We start from the raw sequence: 25,468 nt of genomic DNA on the forward strand, positions 1-25,468 counted from the left end.
AATAAAATTTACAAGGGAAACCATCAGTATGCTAGCAATAGAAAGCAGAACTTTCATAGTAGTGGAAGGAGATAGTGGAGGAAAGAGAATTGAATCAGGAAGCAAAAAATAGGAGCCTTAGGTAATAATATCTGCCTAAACCGGAGATACAGGGGTACCTGGGCCCTACTGTGGAGCCTTCAGCCTGAGTCCAGAGTGGGGGTGGGTAGAACAGAGAATGTGGCCTGCTGTAGACCAGAGCAGGTCCAGCTGAGACAACTGTACTGTTTAAACTCCCCAAGTGTGATTCCACTATGTGACATTTTGTGACCACCACTCTGAGGTCAAAGGATAAAGAGCCACTGAAGACTCGCAAACACCAGCTAGTCAGCCAGAGACTGTCTCAAGAGCAATTGCCCACCTCCTTTCTGCAGCCTACTCAACCCCTCCCCACCAGATTGCCCCTCTGACTTACTCATATTTTCCTGCCTCGATCTTTTTTCCCCAACCTTGCCTCCTTTTATCACTTACTTTTCCAAAGCTCGCCACCTAGTGGTGACAATTAGACTTTTAACCATCTAGGGGCATCTGAGTGGCTGTTGGTTGAGTATCTGACTATTGATTTATTTCAGCTCAGGTCTTGATCCCAGCCCTATGTCACGTTCTGTGCTGAGCATGGGACCTGCTTGAGAGTCTCTCTCCCTCTCCCTCTGCCCCTCCCCAGCTCATGCATGCACATTCACACTCTATAGATAGATAGATAGATAGGTAGATAGATAGATAGATAGATAAAATGAAAAGCCTAATTAAATGGCCTTCTATTATATATATTTTTTCAAAACCAAACTCTGACTAAAGTAAAAGGTTTTTAATATGTGTGGGCTCCTAATTGTTAATATTTCTTATGCCTCAGTTGTCCAAATGGAAAAAACTTAATCCCCACCCCTGAACTCCGGTGGTCAGTTTCACCACCCTGCAGGACAGCACGAGTAGACCCCTGACTTCTGGATAGAGGAAAGTCCTGGACTCCCCACCCTGTTCCACGTTCCTGTAGGTTTTCACCCACCACAGAGGGAGTGCTGAGGGGTAGATGGACGCATGCAGAGTCATGCAGGCAGTCCTCCTTTCCCCCTCTCCAAAAATGACTCCATCTGAAATGAGGGAGTTTCCATTTAAACTCTCAGCCAAAGAATGAAGTAGCAAGGAGGCAATAAGCTGCAGGGCCTGAGTTCCGGAGAAGGTGGGGGTGCATCCAGGCCGACCAACCACCTGCCAAAACCTGAGGCCCCCCTCCCAGTGCTGTGCCAGCCAGTGATCGAAGACAGTGCTTCTCCGGGCACCTGGATGGGTCAGTCAGTCAAGCATTCAACTCTTGATTTCGGCTCAGGTCATGATCTCATGGTACATGGTTTTGAGCCTCTCACTGGCTCCATGCTGACAGTATAGAACTTGCTTGAGATTCTCTCTCTGCCCTCCCGCTACTCATGTACAAACTCTCTTGCTCTCTCAAAATAAATAAACTTTTTTGAAAAAAAGAAAATTCTCTTCTTTCTTCTCTTTATCTCTCCTTTCCTTCTTTCTTCCTTCTTCCTTTCCCTACCCTTCCACCCCACCCCAACCTCTTTCCTTTCTCTGCAGGAGACTCTTGTAAATGTCTGGAGATATATCTAAAAAAGCAAGGGGGCCTAATATTTGAAACAGCCTCTTTTCTAATATTTTAAACAGCCTCTTTTCTCACATTCCTTCAGCTAAGACTATGGGCCCAGGGCTGCCCTGTGGCACAACCCCACGGGGCAAATTCATATCATCACTTCCTATGAATGGCACCCCCTGGCGTTGTGTAGCAGAAAATCTGTGCAGCCATACATGACAGCCTTGGTGGCCACCCTTTTCTTCTTTTGTGTGATGAGAGAGTCTGACAAGTTGAGAAATGATGTTCCTGCTTCTGTGTTTTTGCCCAGCCTCAGGATGAATCGAGCTTGTGACTATCTTCTTATGGCCAAATCCTTCCTACCTGGTCACCCTCAGGACCTTGAAACATGTTTCTGACCATCTTGGGCCAGGGTTGGACATGGGATAGAAATGCAGTAGAAATCAACTCAGATTCCTCCTCACCTAGGAGCAGTAGCCAAACTGGCCTGGTCATCCTTGACCCTTACCTCCTCAGTCTGGTTGGCTCTCAGATTCAATCCTGGTGATGGTTCCTCATTCCCTGGTTGAGGTTACCCCTGCGTCTGCTGACCAATTTCCTGGCTAGAGAACCGGACCAGCCTCCCCATCCTTGCCCTCCCTTCCTTGTCTCATTATGTCTTCCCAACCCGATCTGAGCCAAGGCTGCATTTCCTACCCTTCTGTGTGAATCAAGTTGCCTACCAACTCTGCATAAGCCCACATGCCTGCTTCCTTCATAAAATTTGCTGGCCTGGGACAGCAGACACCAGCCACCACAACCCTGACGTGGTGATCACACAGTGAAGCAGAGCACCTGCAACTGTGCATGTGTATGTGCATTTTTCTTGGGAGAGAGTCCATGGCTTCCATCCACTTTCCAAAAAGGACAAAATGGGTTAAGAGCCACTAAAGTACAGTGTTGCACATCTTTTCATGGTCAGTAGGTAATGATCCATCTCTTTAGAATGTAAGATCCCATTCACTTATTTGTCAAATATTTATTGTACATCTACTATCTGCCAGCCACTGCTTTTAACACTGGAGATATAGCAGCAAACAATACAGACAAAAAAATGTCTACCCTCAAGGGCTTTACTTTTCAGGAGCCAGAGACAGCCCGTGGCTATATGAGGCATTGAAGACAAACTGAAGATTCTAAGTTTTGAGCTCCATGAGGATCTAAGAACTCAGAACTCTCTGAGTTCCAAGTTCTAAGAAATCTACAAAGTTCTAAGTAATGAACTCTATGGAGGTCTTAATAAGTACTAATGATGCCAGCACAGGGGTGGTGATGATAAGTGGCCATAGCAGGAGCTCAGGGGCCAGCCTGAGGCTACCCAAGAGGAAACCTCTCATTGCTGAGCCAAGAGACAGTGGTGGTGATCTATGATGATGGGCAGCAATGGTTGGAAGGTAAGAGAACAAAACTGTCCCCTACCCATGCCAGCCAAAAGCACTGGCCCTTCTGAGGTCCAGCTCCTTCAGCCCTCCCTGCTCATGTCCAGCTGGAGGCCTGGGGGTCCCAGACCAGGCCAGGCTGGGACCACCTTTCTCCCAGCTAGGAGCCAGAACAAGGGCTTTCTTCCCAGAGTTGAGATGCGTGAGGCTTCCTTGCATAGGTGTCCCTGACCGAAAAAGGAATTGTGACTTTGGTCCTGGAGAGGGTGTAGGGGGAAGGCTGTGGCCCAAGGAAGCACTCCTGGAAGAGAGGGTGGGAGGAGCAAGTGTCCAAGGTCCAAGTGAGTATGGCACCAGGGCCACTGAAGGCTCCCAGGCAGCTCAGCACTGGGCGGGGTGGAGATGGGAAGAACGAGGCTGCAGAGGCGGATGGTCACAGGATGCCCAGATCATGTCTAGTCAGGGTGGACCCCCCTTTCCAAAGACCTGGAACCTGCTCATGTTGAAGAGACTTTAGCTATTAAGAAGATCCCAGGTGGGTCAGCAGAAATGAAAAACAGGGAGAGAGAAGGGCAGTTTGCCCAGATCATATCATGCGTCTGTGAAAGAAGCAGAAACCCATGCCTCCAAGTTCCCAAGCAGGCCTCTCTACCACTGCCGATCCCTGACCCACAGACAGGTGCTTGCCAGCCCTGCCCTCACGAGCGACATGCACAGCCATGCAGGCACACACTCACTCTGCTCTCTGATCCACAAACGCATGCTCTAGACATACCCATTGAGCTTCTATTTGGCGAGACTATTTGTAGGAGGGGGCAGTTGTACACCTGACAAGAGAGTGTGACCCAAGTCTAAAGAGTAAAGCATTAGTAATTAGCAGGGAAACATGAGCACACCTACCAGCCAGGATACCATCCCTCAGCCTTCAGGAGGCTGGGCAGAGAAGGATGGTGAGCAGTAAGGTGAGGGGGCAAGGAAAGCCAGAGGTGAAGGGGAGTCGGCAGGCAGGAGGATGGAGTTACTGATCCAGACTGGCAACCCAGGAGGTCTCACTTTATTCTTGATAGCACTGAGCACTGGATCCAGGAGGCCGGTCATTTGCTGGAAGTATGGATTAGAGGGATGAATCTCTGCTTTTGGTCTCAGTTTAACCTGCTTTCACAGCTCCCAGTCTGGTGAGGGTCTGAAGACCTGGGCCCCTTAAGGTCCTTCGGGTTTGGGGCAGGCCCTGGGGCTAGATTGTTGTCTGTTCCAAGGTAAAATGAGCACTGTTCACTTCTGCCCCCTCCCCAAGAGCTCTGGGGAGAGACACGTTCCCCCTTTGTCTCCCGGAAACACACATGAGAAAGGCCCAGCCCCAAAGCCAAGCTGCTATTCTGCAGGAGCTTTCTGGGGCCTGGAGGGCCTAAAGCAGGTCCCTGTAACATGGGAAGCAGAAACCCCACAGAGTCTACCACCTTCCTCCTTACCAAGCCCCGGTCTGGAGACCACAGTCGCTCCTGTCTCTCACAGCCTTCCGACTCTGACCCAGGCTCAGCCTCCAGCCCTGTCCCCAGCCTGCTGTCGCTCCAGAGCCAGCCGGAGGGCATGCCTCAGGGTCTCCACATTGTTCAGAACATTGTATCGACTCAGAGCCACCAGCCGCTCAAACTCCTCAGGCTCATAGGTGAAGTTCATCATGCCATATGGAGTGTCTGCGCCATTGACCACAAAGTCCCCGTAGGCCTTCTCCTCAGCTGTTTGTCTCTCCACACCTAGGGGTGGGAAGTGGCAAAGACACCAGCCTGGAGTACTCTGTGGCTAGGAGTGGCCAGCCCAGAAGCCCCCACCTTTTGCCCTACGACACCTGGCTGGGCCCACATTTCAGCTCCCTCCAGCAGGAGGAACTGGGCCAGTATGGATGCTGAGGCCTGGAAGCAGATGGTGGCAGAGGCCAGCTCGGACCCTCCAGGAGGCATGCCGTCCAGGAAATCCACTCTAAGAATGGCAGCCGCCACCACCCCTGGACTGTGTGAGCCAGACCCGGGCCCAGGGCCTCCCCTCACCTGGGGCCAGGTGTGTGCGGAAGGTACGGTTGACGAGGGGGAAGTGCAACACGATGGGAGAGCGCGGGTCCTTGGCCTTGGTGAACAGGTAACACTCACGGGGTTCCTCCAAATCCTCAGGGAGCACTTCGATACTTGGGAAGGGGATGCCTCGGTCCAGGCAGTACTTCTCTGTCATCTGTAAGACCTGGGCAGGGAGGCCAGCTTTAGACCCTGCCTCCAGCCGCCTGCTCTCACACAGCCTGCCCACTAGCTGAGTGACTGCAAGTGAGCTAAATCTCCAGTCAATGTCTTTATTTACATAATAAAAATGGGAATAACTCTAGTAGGGGTTGTGCCAATAAGGGACTATCATCAGTGTTCCCAGTGTCATTCCTCTGCTTCCCTTCTGTGGCCCCTTCCTGCTCCCTCTTAGGGGCTGATTTCACTGTTACCAGGTGGAGACCAAATGGTTACAGAAGGTCATGTGGGAAGAGGCTTTATTCATCATCTAATCCCAGGCTCTCCTTGGACCCAGAAGGACAAGGAGGAGGAAGCTAAAGAGAGAAGGGCTGACCCAGCAGCCCGACCAGAATGCTCATCCGGATGGTGGAACCATCCATTACCCCACAAGATTTGAGGGAGCTGGAGACTCCCCAAGGGAACCTGATGGTAACTAAGGGACAGCAGACCCAGATCCCAGTCCAGACTGGAGCAAAAAACGCTATTAGGAAAGGCAGAGGTCAGAACAGGAGTCTTCTCTTCACCAGCATGGGAGACTTCTGAGGACCTTCTTTGGCCTCTTTTCCCCACTCCCCCTCCATCCCATAGCCTCAGCAATCCCCCTCCTTCAGCCAGGGAGACCAGTGCCACTGAAAGTCTTCACAAGGTGCCCACCCTTGGGTTAGAGCCCAGGCTCTCATGAAGGGCAATCCTCAAAGCCCAGCCGGGCTGCCCCAGCAGAGAACTTCAGTTCCTCCCCTCCACACACCTTACCTCGAAAGGGGCCTCCAGGGAGTAGTCAAAGGACAGAATGAGGTCCACCGCTCTCTGGGGCAGCAGGCTGAGTGGGAACGGAGAGTTGATGGCAAAGCCCCCATCCACCAGGTACAGGCAGTCCCGCATGGGAGTGAGCTGGTTGGGGAAGGCGTCAGGGTGCATATCTGCAATAGGGACAAAGGCTTGCTCTTCTCTCTCTGTAGAGATCTCTCCTCCCCTTCTGTTGGCAACAGTCTCCCACCCCAGCCCCTGGCCCTGCCTCATGGCAAACATCCCAGTCCTTCCCCATCAGCCCCTGGGCAGCAGAAGCTCACAGCCCAACTTCCGGGAACAAAAGCAGTGCTGGCTCCAGTGAGCCAGAGGCAAAGGCAGCCAGGGGGACACTCCCCCCACCAAGAGCAGCACCCACCTTTCCAGGCTACAAACTCCCGGCCAGCCACATAGTCTTTGTGCAGGCAGAGGCCCCTGGTGAAGTTAAAGTTCTCCGCGGAGGTGAAGCGGGAGGTGAAGATATCCAGCACGGCCTGAGAGAAGGGCCCCTGGGGGGTGAAGAGCCTGGTCCGCAGACTCGCGGGATCGTGCAGCTGGAGCTTCCGGCAGTCATCTGGACGGGTGTGCCGGGGTGAATACAGTCAGAAGTGGTGCTGTCACACGTTCCCCAGTGGCCCTTATCGCCCAGGGGACCCCTTCTGTCTCCCCCCACATTCACCCCTCCCTCACCTCCCTCCCCAAGCCTTGGACAACTGCTTCCCAGAACCTCTTTTAAATGATCTTTTCTTTCAGTTTCCCTATATTTTGAAAGTTGCCTATGACATTGTATTTATCAAGTGATAATTTATATCCCCCTTTCAAAATAAAGTTGTATAGGGGGCACCTGGGGGGCTCAGTTGGTTAAATGTCCGACATTTAATTTCTGCTCAGGTCATGATCTTGTGGTTGTGAGATCGAGCCCAGCATGGGTCTCTGCACTGAGCTGAGCCTGGGGATTTTCTTTCTCCCAGTCTGTGTCCCTCCCTGCCTCTCTGTCTCTCTCAAAATAAATAAATAAATAAAATTTTATTTTATTTTTTAATGTTTTATTTATTTTTTATACAGAGAGAGACAGAACATGAGAGGGGGAGGGGCAGAGAGAGAAGGAGACACAGAACCGGAAACAGGCTCCAGGCTCTGAGCTAGCTGTCAGCACAGAGCCTGATGCGGGGCTCAAACCCACAAACATGAGATCTGACCTGAGCCAAAGCCAGATGCTTAACTGACTGAGCCACCCAGGTGCCCCAATAAATAAAATTTTAAGAAGTTGCTATAATCTAAAACAAAATTTTTTTAAAGAAAACAAAGTTGTACATACAATTTCCAATTAGAATTTCATCCATTAAACATCTACTGAGCAGTTACTGCATGCTGGGCACTGTGCCAGACACAAGCCCCTCCAGGGCTTATAGCTTCCTTATGGGGAGAGTCACATAAAGAGATCAGAATCATAACAATGCCCCAAGGTAAGGACAATGATGGGGTGGGCACATAGTCCTATGAAACTTTGGTGCTGGAGGGATGGGGTGGAACAGAGAAGCCCCCTGACAAAATGATGTCTGAGCAGAATCTTAAGGGATGGGCAGAGGTTATCCAGGGAAGAAAGGTGGAAAACGTGTTCTGTGCAGCAGGGAGCTTATATAGGTCACTTAAGGAGCAGCCCAAACAGGAGCCCTGAGGTATGTAGACAGATCCACCAGAGGCCTAGTGTTCCTGGGCTGCATTGACATAATTGGAACCCAAGCAGGGAATTCAAAGGTGTAGCCTTACTATAGAGCGCTCACAGCCCCCACTGGTTTTCTGATGTGGGCCTTCCCCTGGTCCCCCTGCCACACTGCCTCTGCAGACCTCTGGGCATCCACAGACCCTAAGCTACAAGTCATTTCCTAAGGACTTCTCTGAACCCAGTGGGACAGCTGAGTCCTGCACCATCCCCTCCCTCATCCTTCATGCCTTGGCCAGGGCCCTGGAGCTGGGAAGAGGAGGTCAGGGTGTCTACCTGCACCTGTGATGTTTACACTCCCTCTGTAACAGTCTAGGAAGCTGAGGCCTGAGCCAGCTGTCTTCAGGAAGATCTCATCCAGGCTGGCTGCAAAGGCGCTGCCCCACACACCTAAGGAGAAAGGCAAGACATCTCCTCCAACCTGCCTCAGAGCCTGGCCCAGCCCCTGCCCTGGCCCCAGCCCTCCAGCCCAGACTCACCCTGCAGGTAGCAGATCCGGGGCTCAGGCCGGGGCTGCAGCAGACGTCCCATGAAGAACTCAGAGCCAAAGAGCTCAGTGGGAACATAAGCCCCATACTTGGGGAGGCCGATCTCATGGGGGGTGAACTCACACCACTCTGGGGGTCCAGAGTGAAGGGAATATCACCAGGGGTCTTCTACCAGGACCCCAGGGTTTCCCCTCACTCCTGAGGGCCTGAGGGGGAATCTCACTTGCCAAGAGCAGGAGGCAGCAAGCCCTCTGTGCCCCACGGCTCCCATCTGTACACTAAGAGCACTGGCCTCTCCCATCTCCCTACCAACAATGACCTCCACCTGCTTCCCAGGTCCCCACACTCAGGCACCTGCAAAGTCTTCCCCGCTGATATTGGTGTGGACGTTGATGCTGGCGTAGATAGGGTAAGGGTTCTGCCCCTGGCTGATGGCCTCCTGCTGGTCAGACAGCTTGGCAGGGTTTTTCTGGCAGGAAGGAAAGGATGCACTTGGCTTCAAGGACCTCCCCTTACCCCATCCGCACAGACTGAGGCCTGATACCCTGCAGGGTATGCTGTGCCCACAAGAGACTGTGGCTGCCAAGGCCAATGCTCTAGAGACAGCTCTCTAAGGATGAGACTTTAGGCTGCAGCAAAGGTAAGGCCACCATGGGTTTTGTGCAATTCCAGGGGCACTGGGAACACTCCCCATTTGTTTCCTGGTCAAGAAACCATACTGAACCCAAGGGAAGTCAGTGACATTTTTTTTGAGTCAATGACATTTTTAAAGGAACAATTGAAAACCCAGTTTACTTTCTTTAAAAAGTAAATCATTTGAAAATATGGATTCTTAGACATAAGAAACCACTTGTGATAGACATCCACAACTGAGAGCCACACACCAATGGGCCAGGCTCCCAGGGCTGAGAACCCTCTGGGCTCTGAATCTTCTCGCCTCTCAGCTCATGCCTGCCCTGCAGTTCTAGGAGCAGCACAGCAGCCGGGCTAGAGCGCTGCAGGTGGAATGCTCCCAAAACACACATGTGCAAGGGCTCGACCCCAGACCAGTCCAAATCAGTATCTCTGGGAGTGGGTCCAGGCAGAGGTGTTTTTGAAAAGCTGTGTAGGTGGGGCGCCTGGGTGGCTCAGTCTGTTCTGCTCAGGTCATGATCTCGCGGTTCATGGGTTCCAGCCCCACATGGGGCTCTGTGCTGACAGCTCGGAGCCTGGAGCATTCTTTCGATTCTATGTCTCCCTTTCTCTCTGCCCCTCCCCCCTCTCAAAAATAAACATTAAAAAAATTTTTAAAAAGAAAAGAAAAGCTGTTTCAGTGTTCTAATATGCAGACAGACCTGACAACTATAGACTCGCCTCTCCATTCCCAAGGTGGGGAGCCAGGAAAGATGAAGCAGTGTCAGCCCACCCAGGGATCCACCTCTTGTCCTCAGACAGCTCAGACCTAAGGGATCTCTTTGCAAATCTAAGATCTTAGCTTAGCTCTTAAGGCAGAAGTAAGTGCTGGTGTGGGGCAGGGGTGGAAAGGAGCTGTGTTTATTTATTATCTGTTCTTCTCTTACCTCCTGGTAGAGGAAATACTCAATGAGGAGACCCCAGAGGTTGATGAGGGAAACCCTGTGGCCAATGTTTTCCAGGCTGCCCAGTTCCTGGGCATAGTATTGTAGGCGCTCCGTGGACATTGCCCCCATCTTACTGCTGCAGACCCGAGCCTGGGCACGCTCAATGGGGCCCTGCAAGGCCACCTGGGACCAGGCTGGGTCCTTGTAGAGTGTGGAGATACACCTGGGCATAGAGGCAATTAGGGGCAGGAGGGCAGGGAAGCACAGCAAGTGTCTTGAGTGATGCTGCCTCTCCATCCCTTAAACCCACCACCCTGCCCAACCCACTCAAGGAGGCCTGGGCACTCAGTTCCCCTTCTAACCCCTTGGAGGCAGGATCCCAGCATGCCCTCAGGGACTCCACCACATCACCAGCCACATTCCTTCCCCTTTGGGGCTCTCCTTTACTCTGCACCCTACCCCACCTCACTTACCAGGTAGACCCAGAGACCCCACTCAAGTAGGTCACAGTGTCCAGGAGGCCAAGTTCCTGCAGCCCTGCCAGGCTGCCATACAGGGAAGACATGGCCCGGGTTCCACCTCCTGAACCCAGCACGGCCACCACAGGCACCTGGGCACAAAAACAATCATAACATTGACCACCACTATTGCTCATGAATTACTGCTTATAATGTCAGACATTTGTCTAAGAGCGTTATGTGTTATCTCATTGAATCCTCACAGCAACCCAGTGGAATCCCCATTTTACAGATTAGGAAACCAAGGCACAGGAAGGCTGGACAACGTGCCCACAGTCATACAGGTAGTAAGTGATGGGCTATCAGACTGAAGTAGTATGACTCTATAGATGGCTCTTAATGATTGTCCCAGGATTGTATGTAACTGAAGTTATCCTGGATTTCACCCAAAACGATTAAAGCAGGGTTTCTCAGTCCTGACACTACTGATGATTTTGGACTGGGTCACTCGTTTTTGTGAGGAGCTGTTCTGTATGCTGAAGGATGCTTAGCAGCATTCTGGGCCTTTACCCAGTAGACGCCAGTAGCATCCTCTCCCGTGCCCCTGGTGGTAACAAGGGGCATGTCTCTAGACATAGACAAATGTCCTCTGGGTGTGTGTGTGTGTGTGTGTGTGTGTGTGTGTGTGTGTGTGAAATGATCCCCAGTTGAGAACCACTATGCTAAAGTGATGAAGACCACCAAAGAGCCTGGGCCTGCCCCAGACCTGCCCCAGACATCAGAGGTGCCTGGTGGGGTCAGACTAGAAGCTTTCTGGCTGCTCAGCTTTTCCATGAAGCTTTAGCTCATTCTGCCCCCAGACTTTTGGTTCCTTTCCTTGTCCTCCTTTCTTGTGCTTTAAAGGAAATACTCCCTGCCAGTGCCCACAAGGACATGTTCCCTTTGGAGCACTGGAGGAGACAGAGCTCCCTGAGAGCAAGATCTGTGCCCTCTTTACCCTCCACCTCCAGAGAGGAGATAGGGCACAGAGCAGTCATTACCAAATGAACAGTCCGGCCTTGCTCATCTTGTGAGCACCCAGAAGAGGCTCGGACTCCTGAGTTCACTTGTAGTGGGAGGAAGCCACTGACTTGTTTCTGATTTACCATAGCTCTGTCTTGGTGTGGCCTTTCCTCCTGCTTCCCAGCCATGGCTGCCATGGACCCTCCACTTCCAAATCCTTTTGTCTACTGTTATGGTCTGAACTGTGCCCTGCCCCTGCAAATCCATATGCTGAAGCTCCAGTGTGACTATATTTGTAGAAAAGGCCTATAACGTGGTTATATAGGTTATGTAAGGTCATAACAGTAGGGTCTTTATCTAATAGTATCAGTGTCCTTGCAAGAAAGGGAAGAGTCTCCCCCGCCTTATCCCCTATACATGCACAGAGGAAAAGGCCATGTGAGGACACAGCAAGAATGTGGTTGTCTGCAAGTCAGCAAGAGAAGCCTCACCATAAACCAATCCTGATGGCGCCTTAATCTTGAACTTCTAGCCTCCAGGTGAGAAAATAAGTGTTTGCTGTTTAAGCCACCCAGTCTGTGGTGGTGTTGTGGCAGCCTGAGGAGACTTCACTTATACCTCCCTTGGCCAGGGCTGTTCATCCCTCATTACATACAAGGTCCCAACTCTCCTGATTTTGCCTATCAGCTTGGGCAAACAGGCCTGCCCCTTCCACCTCTGTTTCCCACCCTTTCTCAAGGCTTCCTATAACCACTTGGCCACACAGTACTCTCAAGGAAAGAGGCTGGTTTGGCCTTGGTGACCCTGGGGCCTCCTCCATTTCATACCTGGTCACTGTCAGGAGGCTGGCTCAATCCTAGCACCTGCTGCAGGGCCTTGGACACGATCTGCTTCCTCTTGTCCAGAAACTCCCGTTCCCCATCACACAGGCCAAAACCAAGACGCAGGTCAAGGTCTCCAGAGCTGGCAGAGATGGGGTGGGGGGGAGGTAATGGGTAACTGTTCATTGGAGGAGAGACTTGGGCCCAGCCCATTTTTTGACAGGAGCAGACCCACACTCAATGGAACCCCTCAGAAAGACATCATTGGAACCAGAGATGCCTTCCATCACTGGGCTGAGCTGAATGGGCAAAGAGCCCCTACATATCCAGCCTAGCCTAAGAGCCTCCTGAAGTCAGCCTTCCTCACCTCATTTCTGCCTTCATATTCAGAACCACCTCCTGACCCTGAAAGAGACAAAAACCCCATCCCAGAGTGCTCTGAGTGGGATTCTCTCACCCGCAGCCCCTGTTGTTCTGCTAGTTCTGGCCTGTATGTGGGCATTGTAGCTGAGGCTGGCCTGATCTTGACCCTCTCTGAGGCCCCTCCCCCAGCCCTCTTTTGGTGGTCCCAGAGCAAGCAGGGATCCCTCAGGCACCCAGACAGAGCCTTACCTCCCCTAGGGCCACAATGTGCTGTTCCTCTTGGCCTAGGGCCAGAGAGGAGAGCAGGATGCCCCCCTCTCCCAGCTTGCTGGTTTGGGCCTCCAGCTCGGCACTTGGACCACTCTGTAGAGAAGAAAACACCCAAGGAACCCGCCCACGGTGAAGGAAAATGTGCCTCCGTGGTGGTGCCGGGATGCCCCTCTAGGCTGGACTGATTATATCATCCATCCTTTCCCAGGCTAGGGGCTCACTCACTTGCAGGACCGTGAGCTTCTCCCTCAGCTCCACATCCAGCCTGGAGCTGATCACGGGGTTCACGTGAAAGGTGAAGGTAGCTGGGAGGCCTCCCTCCGTGGGAGTTTGCAGGGGCAAGGACTGTGGCTTCTCGTAGGCCCCGAGCACTGTGAGCTGAATCCGCCTAGAGCCTGGGAGCAGAGGGCCCAGGTGAGGGGGTGAGAACGGGGGTGTGTGCATGGCTCACGACGGTAGCACCCTGGGTAGCAACTCCACTTTCTTTCTTCTTTGCAGATGCCAACTTGTCACCCTGCTCACCCTGTGGTTCTGTGACCCACAGCAAAGGCATCATGAAGGACACTCAGGGTCCTATAATGTGCCCTGGTCAGAACTGGGAACCTGAGGAGGGTAGGAATCACACAATGCCTAGGGAAGGGGGAAGGGCATGGAGGGAGAGGACTCCTTGCCCAGAGTTTATGGGGCTGATGATTTTGAGATCATGATATTAATTATATAAAATATAATTCTATAATAATGTTATAATTGTCATACATTATTACATTAATTACCAAACTTCAACTGGTAGTTTCCCCATCTTTTGCCTCCTTTCAAGCTCTATGCTCATCACCCTGGGGAAGGTTCGTGGCCAGGGAAAAAAACAAATAGGCAAGAAGTTGTTCTGCCCTTTGTTTCCAAAGTGTTAAGACCTTGTGAGAACACAGAGGGTGTGCAGTGGAGGCGAGAGGAAGAAGTAAGTTCATGGGTAGAGGCTCAGCGAAGCAGAAAGGAGCCAGCCCAGGCCAGAGGGAAGCAAAGAGAGAGGCTGTGGGCTCACCCTATTCCTGGCAGCTTTCACGGGAGGAGGTAAAACCCCAGAGAGAAACATGCATGACATTCAGACAGAGGGGACCCCAGGCAGCCTCACGAAAGAGCTCCAGACTCCAAACATGACTTGGGAGCAACAGACACCCAGAGAGTCTGGGATGGCAGATGCCTCAGGAACAGAGGCCCACATAGAACCCTTCTCCCAACACAGCCTCCTTGGCACTAAATGAGACCTGGAGACATGACATGACTCCAGCTGTGAGGGACTTAGAGAAAATAAGGAGGCCAATACTCCTTTCACATCATGCTTTATGGATGGAGATTGATCAGTGCTGTTTAGAGTCAGAAACAATGGACCCCGAAGTGTCACAGACCTGGGTTTGGCTCCTGGCTCTATTACTCTTAGGTTGTGTGGCCTGAAGCAAGTTTCTTGTTTGAGCTGGAGCTTTGTAAATTAAGAGGATAATAGTTGTATTTTCCAGGGTCATTATGAGGATTAACAGATAAAAGATGGGGTGCCTGAGTGGCTCAGTTGGTTAAGCCTCTGACTTCAGCTCAGGTCATGATCTCAGCTTGTGGGTTCAAGCCCCATATCTGGCTTTTTGCTGACAGCTCAGAGCCTGGAGCCTGCTTCCAATTCTGTGTCTCCCTCTCTGCCCCTCCTCCACTCATGCTCTGTTCTCAAAAATAAATGTTAAAAAAAAAAAAAAGATAAAAGACATGTGAAATGCTGAGCACAGTGCCCGACTCATAGTAAGTGCTGGACATTTTCTGGACAGGACTCATCCTGTGGGCTCAGACCCTCAAGTGTCAGAGGAGACCGTAGGTGTCACATAACCTCTGTGCCTCTTCTGCGTCTGCATCTGAGTGGCTACCCTCTGTGGCACACTACACCAGTGGCCTCAGTTCTTCACCTCTGGAATTTCCACATGTTGTCATGTGACTTCACTTCCTCCCACTGAGAGGCCAAAATGTTAGTGATATGATGAGACCAAAGCCTTGAAAACCACCTGTTCGTTTGGGCTTGCTCTTGTATCTCTGCTGATGCCTTAAGAACATGACCAGCCCAGGGCACCTGGGTGGCTCAGTCGGTTAAGCATCTGACTTTGGCTCAGGTCATGATCTCCTGGTTCGTGGGTTCGAGCCCCACAGCGGGCTTTGTGCTGACAGCTTAGAGCCTGGAGCCTGCTTCAGATTCTGTGTCTCCCTTTCTCTCTGCCCCTCCCCTGCTCACTCTCTGTCTTTCTCTTAAAAATAAATATTAAAAAAAATAACAACAAAAGAACATGACCAGTCCGCTAGTCACAGAAGGTGGATGAGGGCCATATGGCACAAAGCCAGGTCACTCCTGCCAAGCCCAGCCTAGATCACGATTGTGAGCTCAATAAATGCTTCCTGTTGTCTGCCACTGACATTTAGGGTTGCTTTTTCTAGAGCAATAGTTGGACTGATACAGCTTTTATGCTTGAACACTTCCAGAGACAGGAAATTCACTACTTCCAGAGGCAAATCCATTCCACCCTTGGTCAGCTTTGAGTGGTGAAACATCAAGAACTTTCTGCCTCAGACCCACCTTTTTGAAATCAGCAGCCCAACCCCTAGGAGAGAAGGCAAGACTCAAGGCCATGGACGACTCACCATACTCTCCATGTGGGGCTGTCTCGTCTTCCCTGAGGGTCCCCTGGATTCTCAGACAGGGCTGAGCCTGAGGAAAACAGAGGCCTGTGGGAGCCAACCATTCACAGGGCCCTGCACAGGAACCAGCCCAGGGTAGAAGGAGGGATCTCTGGGGCAGAGCCCAGGTAACAACCTTCCCAGGGCCTGTGCCTTGTGGGTAGGAGTCTTCTGTAGCAGCCTCCTTCCCAGAACTCAGAGGAAGTGGCCCTGGTGGGAAAGGGAAAGGAGGAGAGGAGATCTGATAGTGGTGCCTTCGGCAGTCCCAGCAGCCAGGAGCCCAAGTAAGCCACGTGCTGTGTACAAGGTAGGGTGGTGGGCTTCTGAGCTGCCCACTCAGGTGTGAGATAGCTTCTTGCCCCTGGCCCCTGGGGATGCCTCCCTAGCACATTTCCCTTCTCAGGAACATTTGAGTGTCCTTCACAGCCAAGTAGGAATGATGGGCTCAGTTGTGGAGTCTGCATTGCCCCCCATCCCTGGGCAGCCCCAAGCTTGCCTTCCCTACTCACCACCAGGACCCCGTTGGTGATGATTTCAGATGCAGGAATCTGGCTGCAAAGGATGAAGGGCTCATGGGACATGTGGCTCCTCCCGAGATGGCTGTTCTTATAATATGTGACTGAAGCAGCTAGAAGAGCCTGGGGATCATGGCCAGGTTTGGGAGTAGGAGTGGGTTTGTCACCAACACTCAAATGGATGACTAGGCTAGAACACTCCCTCTTGGGCTGGGCCAACAGAGGACCTGGTGATTGACAGCTGGAGGGTCCTGGAGTCTTGGTGTAAATGGGAGGGCATAGGCACCACCTGGACTCACCTGTTCTCCAGAACAAATTCCACCTGCAGCTCCTGTGAATCCTACATGAAAGAAGGAAGGGAGCACCTATTTTCAAAGAGCTCCGAAAGCATCAGAGATGGTCCCTGCCCCCTGCCCTGCTCAGCTCAGGGACTAGAAGAGGTGACTATTGTTGTGGCTTCTGAGGGGCACAGGAAGGGTAGTAGCATCTTCATGAGGAGCTTCATGCCTTCAAAACTGTGTGCCAGGCCCTGTTCTAGACCCTCCATGTTGACTAAGCAGCAGCGACTAAGAAGACAAAGTGCTCTGCCCTCAAGGTGCTCACATATTGGCTCCCCTCAGGGAAGAAGTATTTGAGGGTAACCTTTGTAGGGCCAGTGGTGTAGGATAGAGAAAGGTCTGTCTTGGGGGCCTGGCTTGTGGTGACCAGGAGCCCTCACCTCAGTGCCCTGTGCCCAACTTCCTCTCCTTAAGTTTATTTCATTGCTGGCATAAGGTGGGTTGGCTCACCTGGTGGTTGAGTGGGAAGACGTGTCTGTAGAGTTGGCCAGGCTTGAGGCTCCTCAGGTCAAAGAGTAGCAGGGAGAGCTGGTCACTGCCCAGGATGTCCTTATCACAGAGGGTGAGCTCCAGGACGTTCTAGGAACAGGGCAGGTGAGAGGTGAGAGCCTGAGGCAGAGCAGGAGGACAGGCAGCCCTCTCCCTCTGCTGGCCCTCACCTTCACTGCATCATGGATCTGGTAGTGGAAGGTCTCGTTCCACTCAGGGTCACTGCAGTTAGCCACCATCCTTGTCTGAGCAGGGCTAGGGGATGCAGTGGGCAGGCACAGTTCCACGTAGCAGTCAGCTTTGGACACTGCAGGTGGGATGGGGGGGTGCTCTGTCTCTAGCTCTTGTTGCTGAAAATGTTGCCTGGAGAAGGCTGGGGCAGGAGGGGAAGGAGCCAAGGAGGATAGGAGGTTTGCCTGTATGTGACAGGGCAATGCAGGGAGGGTCAATGTCCTTAACTCCATCTGGACCAGTCATACCTTCCATTCAACTGAATCCTGTAGTGGCCAGTTTGAACAGATCATGTGGCCGCACAGATAGTTGAGTAATTCCCTAAAAGAGCCTGATTCAGGCATAGAACTCCCCTTCCACTGTGAGCACTGGTGTGGAAAGCTGCTGGAGAGCAGACGTTGATTTCTGGCAACAGTGGGCCTCACATGCTCACTCAGGCTGGCACTGCTCCACTTGCTAGTGTCAGGGAGGAGTCCAAGGTCTGCAGAAGTCTCCCCTCCAGCCCCTCCTGTTTGCCGGCCCCAGGGCTCCCTCACTAGGTGGATTCCTTCCATGGTCAGCACAAGCCCCTCTGCCCCACTCCAGATACACACACCCACCCACCCACCCATGTCAGGCAAGCCCCTGCTGAGCTCTGGAGATGCCCTAGGGAAAGGAAGAGGAGAAAGGGTAGAATTGGAGGACACTCACACAGATCTGTGCCCTGGATATTTCTGGCCCTCAGCACCTTCACCTGGAGGTCATAGTATGGGTGGGTTTCCCGCTGAAACAGAACTCCAGAACTCAGTTCCAGGAAGCTGGGTAGGGGGCCTGATCTCCTCCCTGCGGTAGTGCCCAGCTTCGTCTTCCCTCTTCCAATCACAGAGCAGGATCTTGGCCCACGGTCACTGATGTTGCTGTGCCTAGAAGCTGAGAGGTGTTGGCAGGGCCTGGACATTGCGAGTTCAGCATGTCGGTGATGAGCCTGGACCTTGGAATCTGGCTGGGTTCAAGTCTAAGTTCTACCAGGCACTACTGGATTTCCCCTGGTTTCATTTTCCCCATCAATAAAAGGCGGTTTACAATCTCACAAGGTTGTGGTGAGTTTTAAATGAGAAGTTGTATAAAGTGGCTGGGATAAGTGCTTCACACAGGTGGCCATTGTTACTAATTATGGTTATGCTGCACCACAAACTGGCAGCTTCCTTCTCGTGCTGCTGCTATAGCTTGGGAGCCTAAGAGAGAGCTGGAGTGATATACTTAGGAGATTAAATATTAGACGAGAAAGCCATGGTCCACCCCACCCATTAGCTTGCTGATGAAGGCCACACCTCCTAAGAGGCAGCAGGTGAAGGGAAACTGGGTGTTACCCAGCTTGTACTGGTCCGACTAGTGGCTAAGGGACAGCTTGGGCCACAGAGATAACAGAAGGCTGCAGCCTCCTGGGAGTGAGGCTATCTCCTCGAAATCCCAGCAAACACCTTCCTCCTTTCCCCTGAAAGCCAGGCTAGGGCATTCCGGGCAAAGCCAACAGCTGCAAGTATCACATGTCCTCACCCTCCATTCCTAATTGGGGAGGGTGGGGGGTGAAATTATTCCCAAAAGCCAAGCCAACCTCTTTAGGTCTGCCAGGTTGGCTAGAGCAAACTGGTCCCAGCCCAGATCAAAACCCAATCCCAGGCTGGCTTGTCTTCGTAGGGGACTGAGCTCCCAGGACTTCTGCAGTCCACATTCCCCAAGGAAGATCAGGTACTTTACCCGCCATTGCCTCCACTGAGGTCCCCTCTTCTCTCTCTTCCGCAGCAGCACTGCCCCGAGGAGGGGCAGCCCCTTGCCTGCCAGCCTCCTTGGAAAGAGCGCCCAGAGCATGGCCAGGCAGCCCCAGTTCTTAGCAGAAAGCCCTGCCTGCTTTCCAGAGCCACTCTGCTCTGCTCTGACTACACTCACTGCTAGCTCAGGTCTGACGGTACCACCAAGGTGGGGAGGGTGGAGCTGGCTGCTCATGGGAGGCCTCAGGGTTGAGTGGCCTGCTGGGGCTGGAGGTGGAGTTTGATGTGCTCCAGGAAGTGACTGGGGCCCAATTCCCTCAGGCAAGGAGGCACTTCAGTCCCTCTCCAAGATGAGGAACCTGGAGTCTGGTTCCCAAACCCAGCCTCTGGTTACTATTGGACTGCTCAAGGAAAATAGATACCTGAGCCTCACCCCCAGATCATTTGATTGAGTGGGTGTGGGGAGAACTCAAGTGTTCATATTTCCAACAAGTCTTCTAGACAATGCTGATACAGCAGGCCCAGGGAAAGGAAGCAGGAAGTGCTGCCACAGAGCCTCCTCTCCTCCAGGTAGAAAAAAGTACTAAAACCACTACCTTTCAAGTCCCACCTTCCCCATGGCTCTTAAGCAGGAACATGGACATCTCTGGTTCAGTTTTATCTGGACTCAAATGTGTTTTTAATCTCTTGTAGCCTGCCTTATCTATTCTCCCAACACTGACAGTCTGCTGTGTACTAAACCTGCACTAGGCCCTGACACCAAAGGTGAGGAGGACCCATCCATATCCTGAGGAAATTCACAGCAGCTTTTGCCCAGGCCCTCTTCCTGGATGGGGAGACATACCTGGATGGTCCTGGTATACGGGTAGGGATATAGTCAGGTGGTATCAATAGGGACAGCTGGAAAGGTCTGACTATCCTTAAGCTACCAGAAATAAGGCTTTAGAGGGGGCTACAGATGGTATGTGATAGCCCCTTTTCTGTGGACCATGACACTCTAGATGGTGTTTTTCCATCCAGGCAGTTTCCAGAAGAAAAGATCTCTGGGCCAGTGAGACAACGGGAGATAATTTATATTCTTCAACCAAGACTTAGTCATCTTCACTCTCCTCCCCAGGGCCTGAGGTGGAGACTGAAAAAACAACAACCAAAAAAGAGGTGATTCAATTCCAAAATGAACACTGTAGGCAAGCTGAAACCAGAAAGTCACAGAAAAAAAAAAAAAAAAAAAGAGGATGACTGCCACTGGCCCGGCTCCAACGGGAGGGCCTATTTCTGCTTAATTTGGGGCATGCAGCCAAGACCCACGCTGATGTCTCAGAAATACCTGAGTGTTGCCCCGTTGGTGGATCTACACACAGCATGCAGAGGACCCGTGGATCCACAGCAGAGGGGTCTGAGTCAGGGCACAGAGCTGGCTGGGGCAGACACAGCAGCCTGGCATCCCGTCTCCTGACTGTTTTCTGGGCTGTCCAACACGCTCTCCTGGAAGTCACATATCCTGTGCCTCAATAAAGCCATGCTTCTTAGTTCCAGATACTTTTCATTCTCAGAGAACACTCAGGATGGCTAAAGAAGCGGACACAGAAGGACCAAACTGTCTTTTTGGAGCTGGCCAAAATGGACCAACCCTTTTCCACGTCTCAAACATCCTTCGGTCCTTCCATCCCACCAATTCCATACATTTCGTGACTCTCCCGGTCACCAGAAGCTGCGGGAAGAGGCACGAGGCCCTAATATGTGAAGGGCAGGGGGAGACAACTGGGATTGGCTGGAGTTCCAGTGTGTCCAACACAACTTGGTGATGTCAGAAATGTTCTATACCTGTGCTGTCAAACCATCAGCTGCCACAGCCACACTAGCTGTGCTGGACGGCACAGACCGAGACACAGGTGTTCTCCTATCTTTTCTCTTTGTCATGAATTGGCTTATTCTTCTCAATTCTTAACTACATCATTATCTTCTCATTGTTAATTCCATCAAACTTCATAGGAAGCGGGGGAAAGAGACCCAAACAGGCTGGTTTTTTACTTTATGATGTTTATTATGATGTATCTTCAAGAGTCATTACAGAGTTTCTTGGCTGGCCTTCTTCACTTCTCCAGAGGGCAAAGAGGGTCCAGGGAAGGAAGAATGGAGTTTGGGGAAAGTTGCATCATTTATATATCCCAGAAGGAAGAAAACACGCATTCTTTATTCTATTGCTTCAAACACATGTGCCACACAGGTTGTGGGAATGACAGATACAAACAGAGCAGGCTGGGAAGACTGGATCTGCACGGCGAGCGAGTCTACTGTACAGAGGAGGGCTGGCCTCAGGACCTCGCCGCTGCTTCCAGGGAAGCTCCTTTGAACCGGTGCAAACAGGTCCGAGGGCAGCACTGCTTCCCCTGGGCTGGTCGGGCCAGCTGGAACCTGGGTCTCCTGAAGCACTGAGCTGCCTACCAAACCCGAGCAGAGCCCCCGTCTGTGTGCACGATGCTGAGGGCACCCGCTCTGTCCCTGCAGACCCTCCAAAGACAGCATGTCTGGGAGAAGCCTAGTCTATTATACCAGCGAGTCAGCGTACAACACAGGCCCAAAGTGGCATGGTGCTGTGGCTTGAGAAGAACCGTGGCAGGTCAAGGACAGGGCACAAAAACACCATCAGGGCTGGGCACCATCCCCCACCCTCACCACCATTAAAAACACAGCAGTGACAAGACTGGGAATCCATAAAACTCTACAGAGGACAGGATACAGGGCCACTCTCCCCGTATGTCCTCTGCCTACAAGGTTACACACTCCTCCTGTCTGACTCTGGTGCCCTGTGGGGGTGGGGGGTCTCCCTGCCCCCTACAAGTGCTCCATGAATCTGGTAGGGAGTGACTTCATGAACCCATGTGCTGCAGCGCCCTTGGTTGTCCCGGGTACCTCACAGGCATGCTTGACATCAAGTCTGTCAGTTCCTGATGTGATCAACCCTGTGTATAGCAGAGATCCACCTACCTACAACAAGCCAGCGCAATCCTCCATCCCCTGCAAAACAAAGCTGGAGAACAAGGGCCAGGCCAAGCTGCGAGGTCAGCGGGCCACACTGGCTGCAAAGGGAAAGGTGCCCAAGGCACAGAGCTCTCATTCACAGACTAAACCAACCTGCTCTGGGTGGCTGGTGGGTGAACCAGGAGCAGGAGCCCCATTGGAGGCCTGTCTAGCAGGAGCCAGTGCAGGCCATCCTTAGAGTCACTGTCACACCTGGCCCTGAGGGACAGAGGATGATGCTCTCCTAAGCCTCTAAGCATAGAACTCTCAGTCCAAGGAGGATCTATTTACAACAAACCTGACAATTATCAGTATATCCTGGAAACTGAGACTTCCTCTTGCTTCTCATTTTACCTTGTTTAAAATATTAGTTATTCCCGGTGGCAGGAAAACGAGAGACAAAGCCTGGGTGGAGCAGTGAAGGGAGAGATAAAGGAAGAAAATAAATAGGGAGAAAGAAATGGAGACCAAAACATAAATGGATGAGCGGGGAGACTCCCAGGGGGACAGAGGGTGTGGTGACTATGGAGAAATGACTGTCATCACCTAGAGAGCCAGTCCAGCCTGTGCAGTGAGAAGAAACCTAGGACTGCTCTCCTTCCAGATTCCAGGCCAAGTGCGCAGGGGGCTCCGCACAAAGTCCTACATGTGCCTTCACAGAAAACTCTGAATAAGCAATCTCAGGGTTATAAACACTTGAGACACTTTCCTTGTTTAGGTGATTGATGTGCAAAGGCAGGACACTGCCCTTCTCCACCTCCTCCTGTCCAAGCAGGTAGTAAATTCTCTGCAATTGCCTGTAACATAATGGTATATAAAGTATAGCTAATCTCTTTTTTCTATCAAAAAGCTGGTAACATCAGACCACAAGTCTGATAAATTCAGAGATGTGCCAGGGCTCAGAGTTGCCAGAAGTGTCCAAAAGGGGAGACACCTGGTGGTGGAAGCGGCCCCTCACTTCTAAGGCCGGTGCTCCTTCTCCTCTCTGGGATAGCTGAACCGTCCATCTGAAGAATTCCTGGCATGCTGGGCTCAGGTGTCAGCTGGGTTTACCTCTTTGGAACAGAAGTAGTGCACGACCACGCCATTGGGGTATCTTGCAAATGCACTGCAAGGAGGGAAAGCCACTCAGGACTGAGGACCACCTCTAAGAAAAGGCGCCTTACCCATGTGCTACCCCAGAAGCGGCCCGCCCTAACCATGACGAATGGCCCACCTCGAGGGTCTTCTGGATTTACATAGCCATCATCCCTGTCACATAACTGAACAGAGGATGAGCTCCATGCAATTTGAAGGCATGGGAATATTTCTAATTAAGTATGAAATATTCATACTAATTAAGTATATAGGGCAGATGGAGCAGAACACCAGCTTGAGTCAGCACCAGCTAATGCAGAGCTGACGATGCTCATTAGAACAAGTTTCAGGCCAATCCTAACAAAAGACAGAAAGTAAGGTCTTTTTGGAGTCTTTCACCCACATAAAAAAAAGGACAAAGCATCCTGCTTTGCAGGAAAGGGATGGGACTAGAGTATATGCTTTGAAACACAATGATGCTGGCTCAGGATTTTACTCAAGTCTTTTTCTTCCCGCAGAGGCACATCCTTAATAGAACTTTCTGCCCACACACAATTCACACACACCCACTGGTTACATCACAATGCCTAGCTGCCAGAAGGGAAGGGCTTTATAGCTAAGAAGTCAAGACCCCTATGCCATTTCAAATCTTTAAATCCTCAAGCCCACCTGCAACAGACAACATGGACTGCTCTCTGGAGCCTCAAGAGCTACCTGTGGCCAAGACAGTCAGCAGCCATGCTTTCCATTTCAGTTAAAGGGCAGAAATCCATTCTGAGCAAGACCCCTAACAGGGCTGAAACTTCACAGCTGGGGAGGAGGCTCACCTGTTCCCGATCTTCTTCTTACACACCATGCACACCTTCTCCTCCGTGATGATGCACTTCACCTGCTGGTGTAAAATCCTCTCTTCCTGGACCTGGGGGAGCAGAGTGACTGGGATAGACCGTCCAGCACACACAGCACCAAGCAGAGGCTTGGTCTCATTTCCTAGCTCCCATATGGGCCTCTAACTGCAACACTTGCAACTAAATGTCAAGATGGCTATTGGATGGATTTGAGCTACAGTATTAAAGGAACACAAAGCTCCGCTTTTGTTTACAGGGCATATGTGATAACTGTTTCTCATACTGAAGAGAATGGCCACACCCTAGAGTTGGAAAGGTTCATACCCTCAGAAATTCAGCATGAAGAAGGTTCTTGAGCACTTGATTGAACCGTTTCTTTTGTGCATTTTCTTCCAAGACCTTTTCCAGAAAGATGCGTATATCATTAATCTGAGTGTTTGCTGGGAGAAGGTTGATGGCCTAGGGACAGGAAGAGAGATGGGAAGTGGGTGAAATCGGACACGAGTGAGCCTGAGGAAATGTCCAACGTCACAGAGTTCTCAAACCCCAGTCCCTTCCTCTGTCCTCTCCTCTCAGTCAATGCTCCCCCAAGTGCCCGCCATCGCCCTGAGAACTGACCTTAGTGGTGTCCAGCTTGCTATGGTGCAGCTCAAGGACCTGCAGGGCAGCCTGGAGGTTGGCTTGTGGCTCCAGCAGTTCCAGCTTGATTGGTCCCAGGCAGTGAACACTGGGGGGTGACAGGTACATCCGGAGCAGGGACAGATACACCTGTCTCATACAGGTATAAGCCACATACGTCAGGCTGGCAGTAAGCCTCCCAAAACCCCCCAGCATGAACACACCTAAAAATAAGAGGGGTTGGTCTATAGTAATAGCTGTCAAGGAGCATTTAAAGCTCATCATTTTTCACATTTTTAAAAGATTCTGGTGAAGTCAGTCAATTGAAGATGTTAAAAATTAAGGGCTGTTTGTCCTGAGAGAGAAAAATCAAATGTCTTGTACTTGTTAAGCATTATACTATTGACAAAACACCAGCACTGCAAAGTGACTCAAAAAAGATCCCTCCAAGGAATCTGGCTTTGAGGCTGAGGCCCTGTCACATTCTGGAGAGGAGATGAACCCAAGATGAGATGTCGTAATTTCTTCCTGGTACCAGTAATGCAGGATTTCTCAATCCCAGCACTCAAGATTTGTCGCTGGATAATTCTTTGTTGAATTTTAGCACTCTGTTTAGCAGCAACTCTGGCCTCTACCACCTAGACTCCAGTTGCCCCCATTTCCCCAGCCATGACTACCAAAAGTGTTTCCAGACTCTGACAAATCCATGTGCATTCTAGACGGTGCACATAAGTGCACCTTATCACAACCATTAGATGTTCCTTCTCAACAGGCTGACCACAACATTTATCATACAAGCTACGACTCTTGAGAGTAAAGGGGCAGGGACGCTACTTACAATCACGTGGATAATAAGAGGCCAGAAATATCCCAAGCAAACCAGGACGTACGGTCACCCTGCCTCTTCCTCAATAAACAGGTGCAAAACCAATCAGTGATCTCAGCAACTCATGCTAGTGTCACCTATGGCCAAACTGGAGGGACTGAGGTGTGCTCTGAGGGACAGTGAAAAGTGCACATGCTCCCTGGGGCCAGGGTCACTACTTACATCTTTGTTGCCATCTTTGTTTTGGTCATAATGCTTGTGGCAGTACC

The 25,468-nt window shown here is 51.5% G+C and overlaps 2 protein-coding genes and 1 long non-coding RNA gene across 6 annotated transcripts in view; 1 reads left to right on the top strand and 2 right to left on the bottom strand.

Moving 5' to 3' along the window:
* Nucleotides 1-2,632: 2,632 nt before the first annotated feature.
* Nucleotides 2,633-19,228, bottom strand: PLA2G4F (phospholipase A2 group IVF). The gene is made up of 21 exons (XM_029951985.1): nt 18,799-19,228; nt 17,752-17,824; nt 17,001-17,137; nt 16,792-16,920; nt 16,303-16,343; nt 15,998-16,040; nt 15,453-15,519; nt 13,011-13,180; nt 12,765-12,878; nt 12,520-12,557; nt 12,159-12,294; nt 10,345-10,481; nt 9,872-10,094; nt 8,667-8,781; nt 8,304-8,441; nt 8,101-8,214; nt 6,481-6,675; nt 6,069-6,235; nt 5,094-5,280; nt 4,518-4,802; nt 2,633-4,149 (listed from the first exon to the last, which is right to left on the bottom strand). The coding sequence occupies exons 1-20, from the start codon at nt 19,042-19,044 to the stop codon at nt 4,582-4,584; spliced, it is 2,691 nt and encodes an 896-aa protein (XP_029807845.1). The 5' UTR covers nt 19,045-19,228; the 3' UTR covers nt 2,633-4,149; nt 4,518-4,581.
* On the top strand, nt 2,905-5,418 carry LOC115302001. Of its 2 annotated transcripts, XR_003913384.1 has the most exons (3): nt 2,905-3,063; nt 4,926-5,103; nt 5,214-5,418. It is a non-coding gene; the product is annotated as an uncharacterized LOC115302001 (long non-coding RNA). The 2 variants fall into 2 exon arrangements; XR_003913383.1 differs by having other exon boundaries at nt 4,926-5,418.
* A 1,604-nt stretch (nt 19,229-20,832) lies between the features above and the next one.
* Nucleotides 20,833-25,468, bottom strand: part of VPS39 (VPS39 subunit of HOPS complex) — a 48,055-nt gene continuing 43,419 nt past the window's right edge. For all 3 annotated transcript variants that reach the window (XM_029952962.1, XM_029952961.1, XM_029952963.1), the window contains 5 exons: nt 25,422-25,467; nt 24,374-24,523; nt 24,080-24,214; nt 23,735-23,826; nt 20,833-22,938 (listed from right to left, as the gene is read on the bottom strand). In XM_029952962.1, the coding sequence (XP_029808822.1) occupies nt 22,863-22,938; nt 23,735-23,826; nt 24,080-24,214; nt 24,374-24,523; nt 25,422-25,467 (499 nt within the window). In that variant the 3' untranslated portion in view covers nt 20,833-22,862. The remainder of the gene's footprint in view (nt 22,939-23,734; nt 23,827-24,079; nt 24,215-24,373; nt 24,524-25,421; nt 25,468) is intronic.

Source organism: Suricata suricatta, chromosome 9, assembly GCF_006229205.1.
Source record: "Suricata suricatta isolate VVHF042 chromosome 9, meerkat_22Aug2017_6uvM2_HiC, whole genome shotgun sequence".
Lineage (NCBI taxonomy): Eukaryota > Metazoa > Chordata > Mammalia > Carnivora > Herpestidae > Suricata > Suricata suricatta.

Bases quoted from the DNA above. Each gene is read 5' to 3' on its own strand.
- PLA2G4F (XM_029951985.1), bottom strand. From the start codon at position 19,044: ATGAGCAGCCAGCTCCACCCTCCCCACCTTGGTGGTACCGTCAGACCT. The intron at 17,825-18,798 runs GTAAAGTACCTG...GTTCTGTTTCAG, and splicing joins CTCAGTGGAGGCAATGGCGG to CGGGAAACCCACCCATACTA. The intron at 12,558-12,764 runs GTAAGGCTCTGT...TGTCTCTTTCAG, and splicing joins ACATTGTGGCCCTAGGGGAG to GGTCAGGAGGTGGTTCTGAA.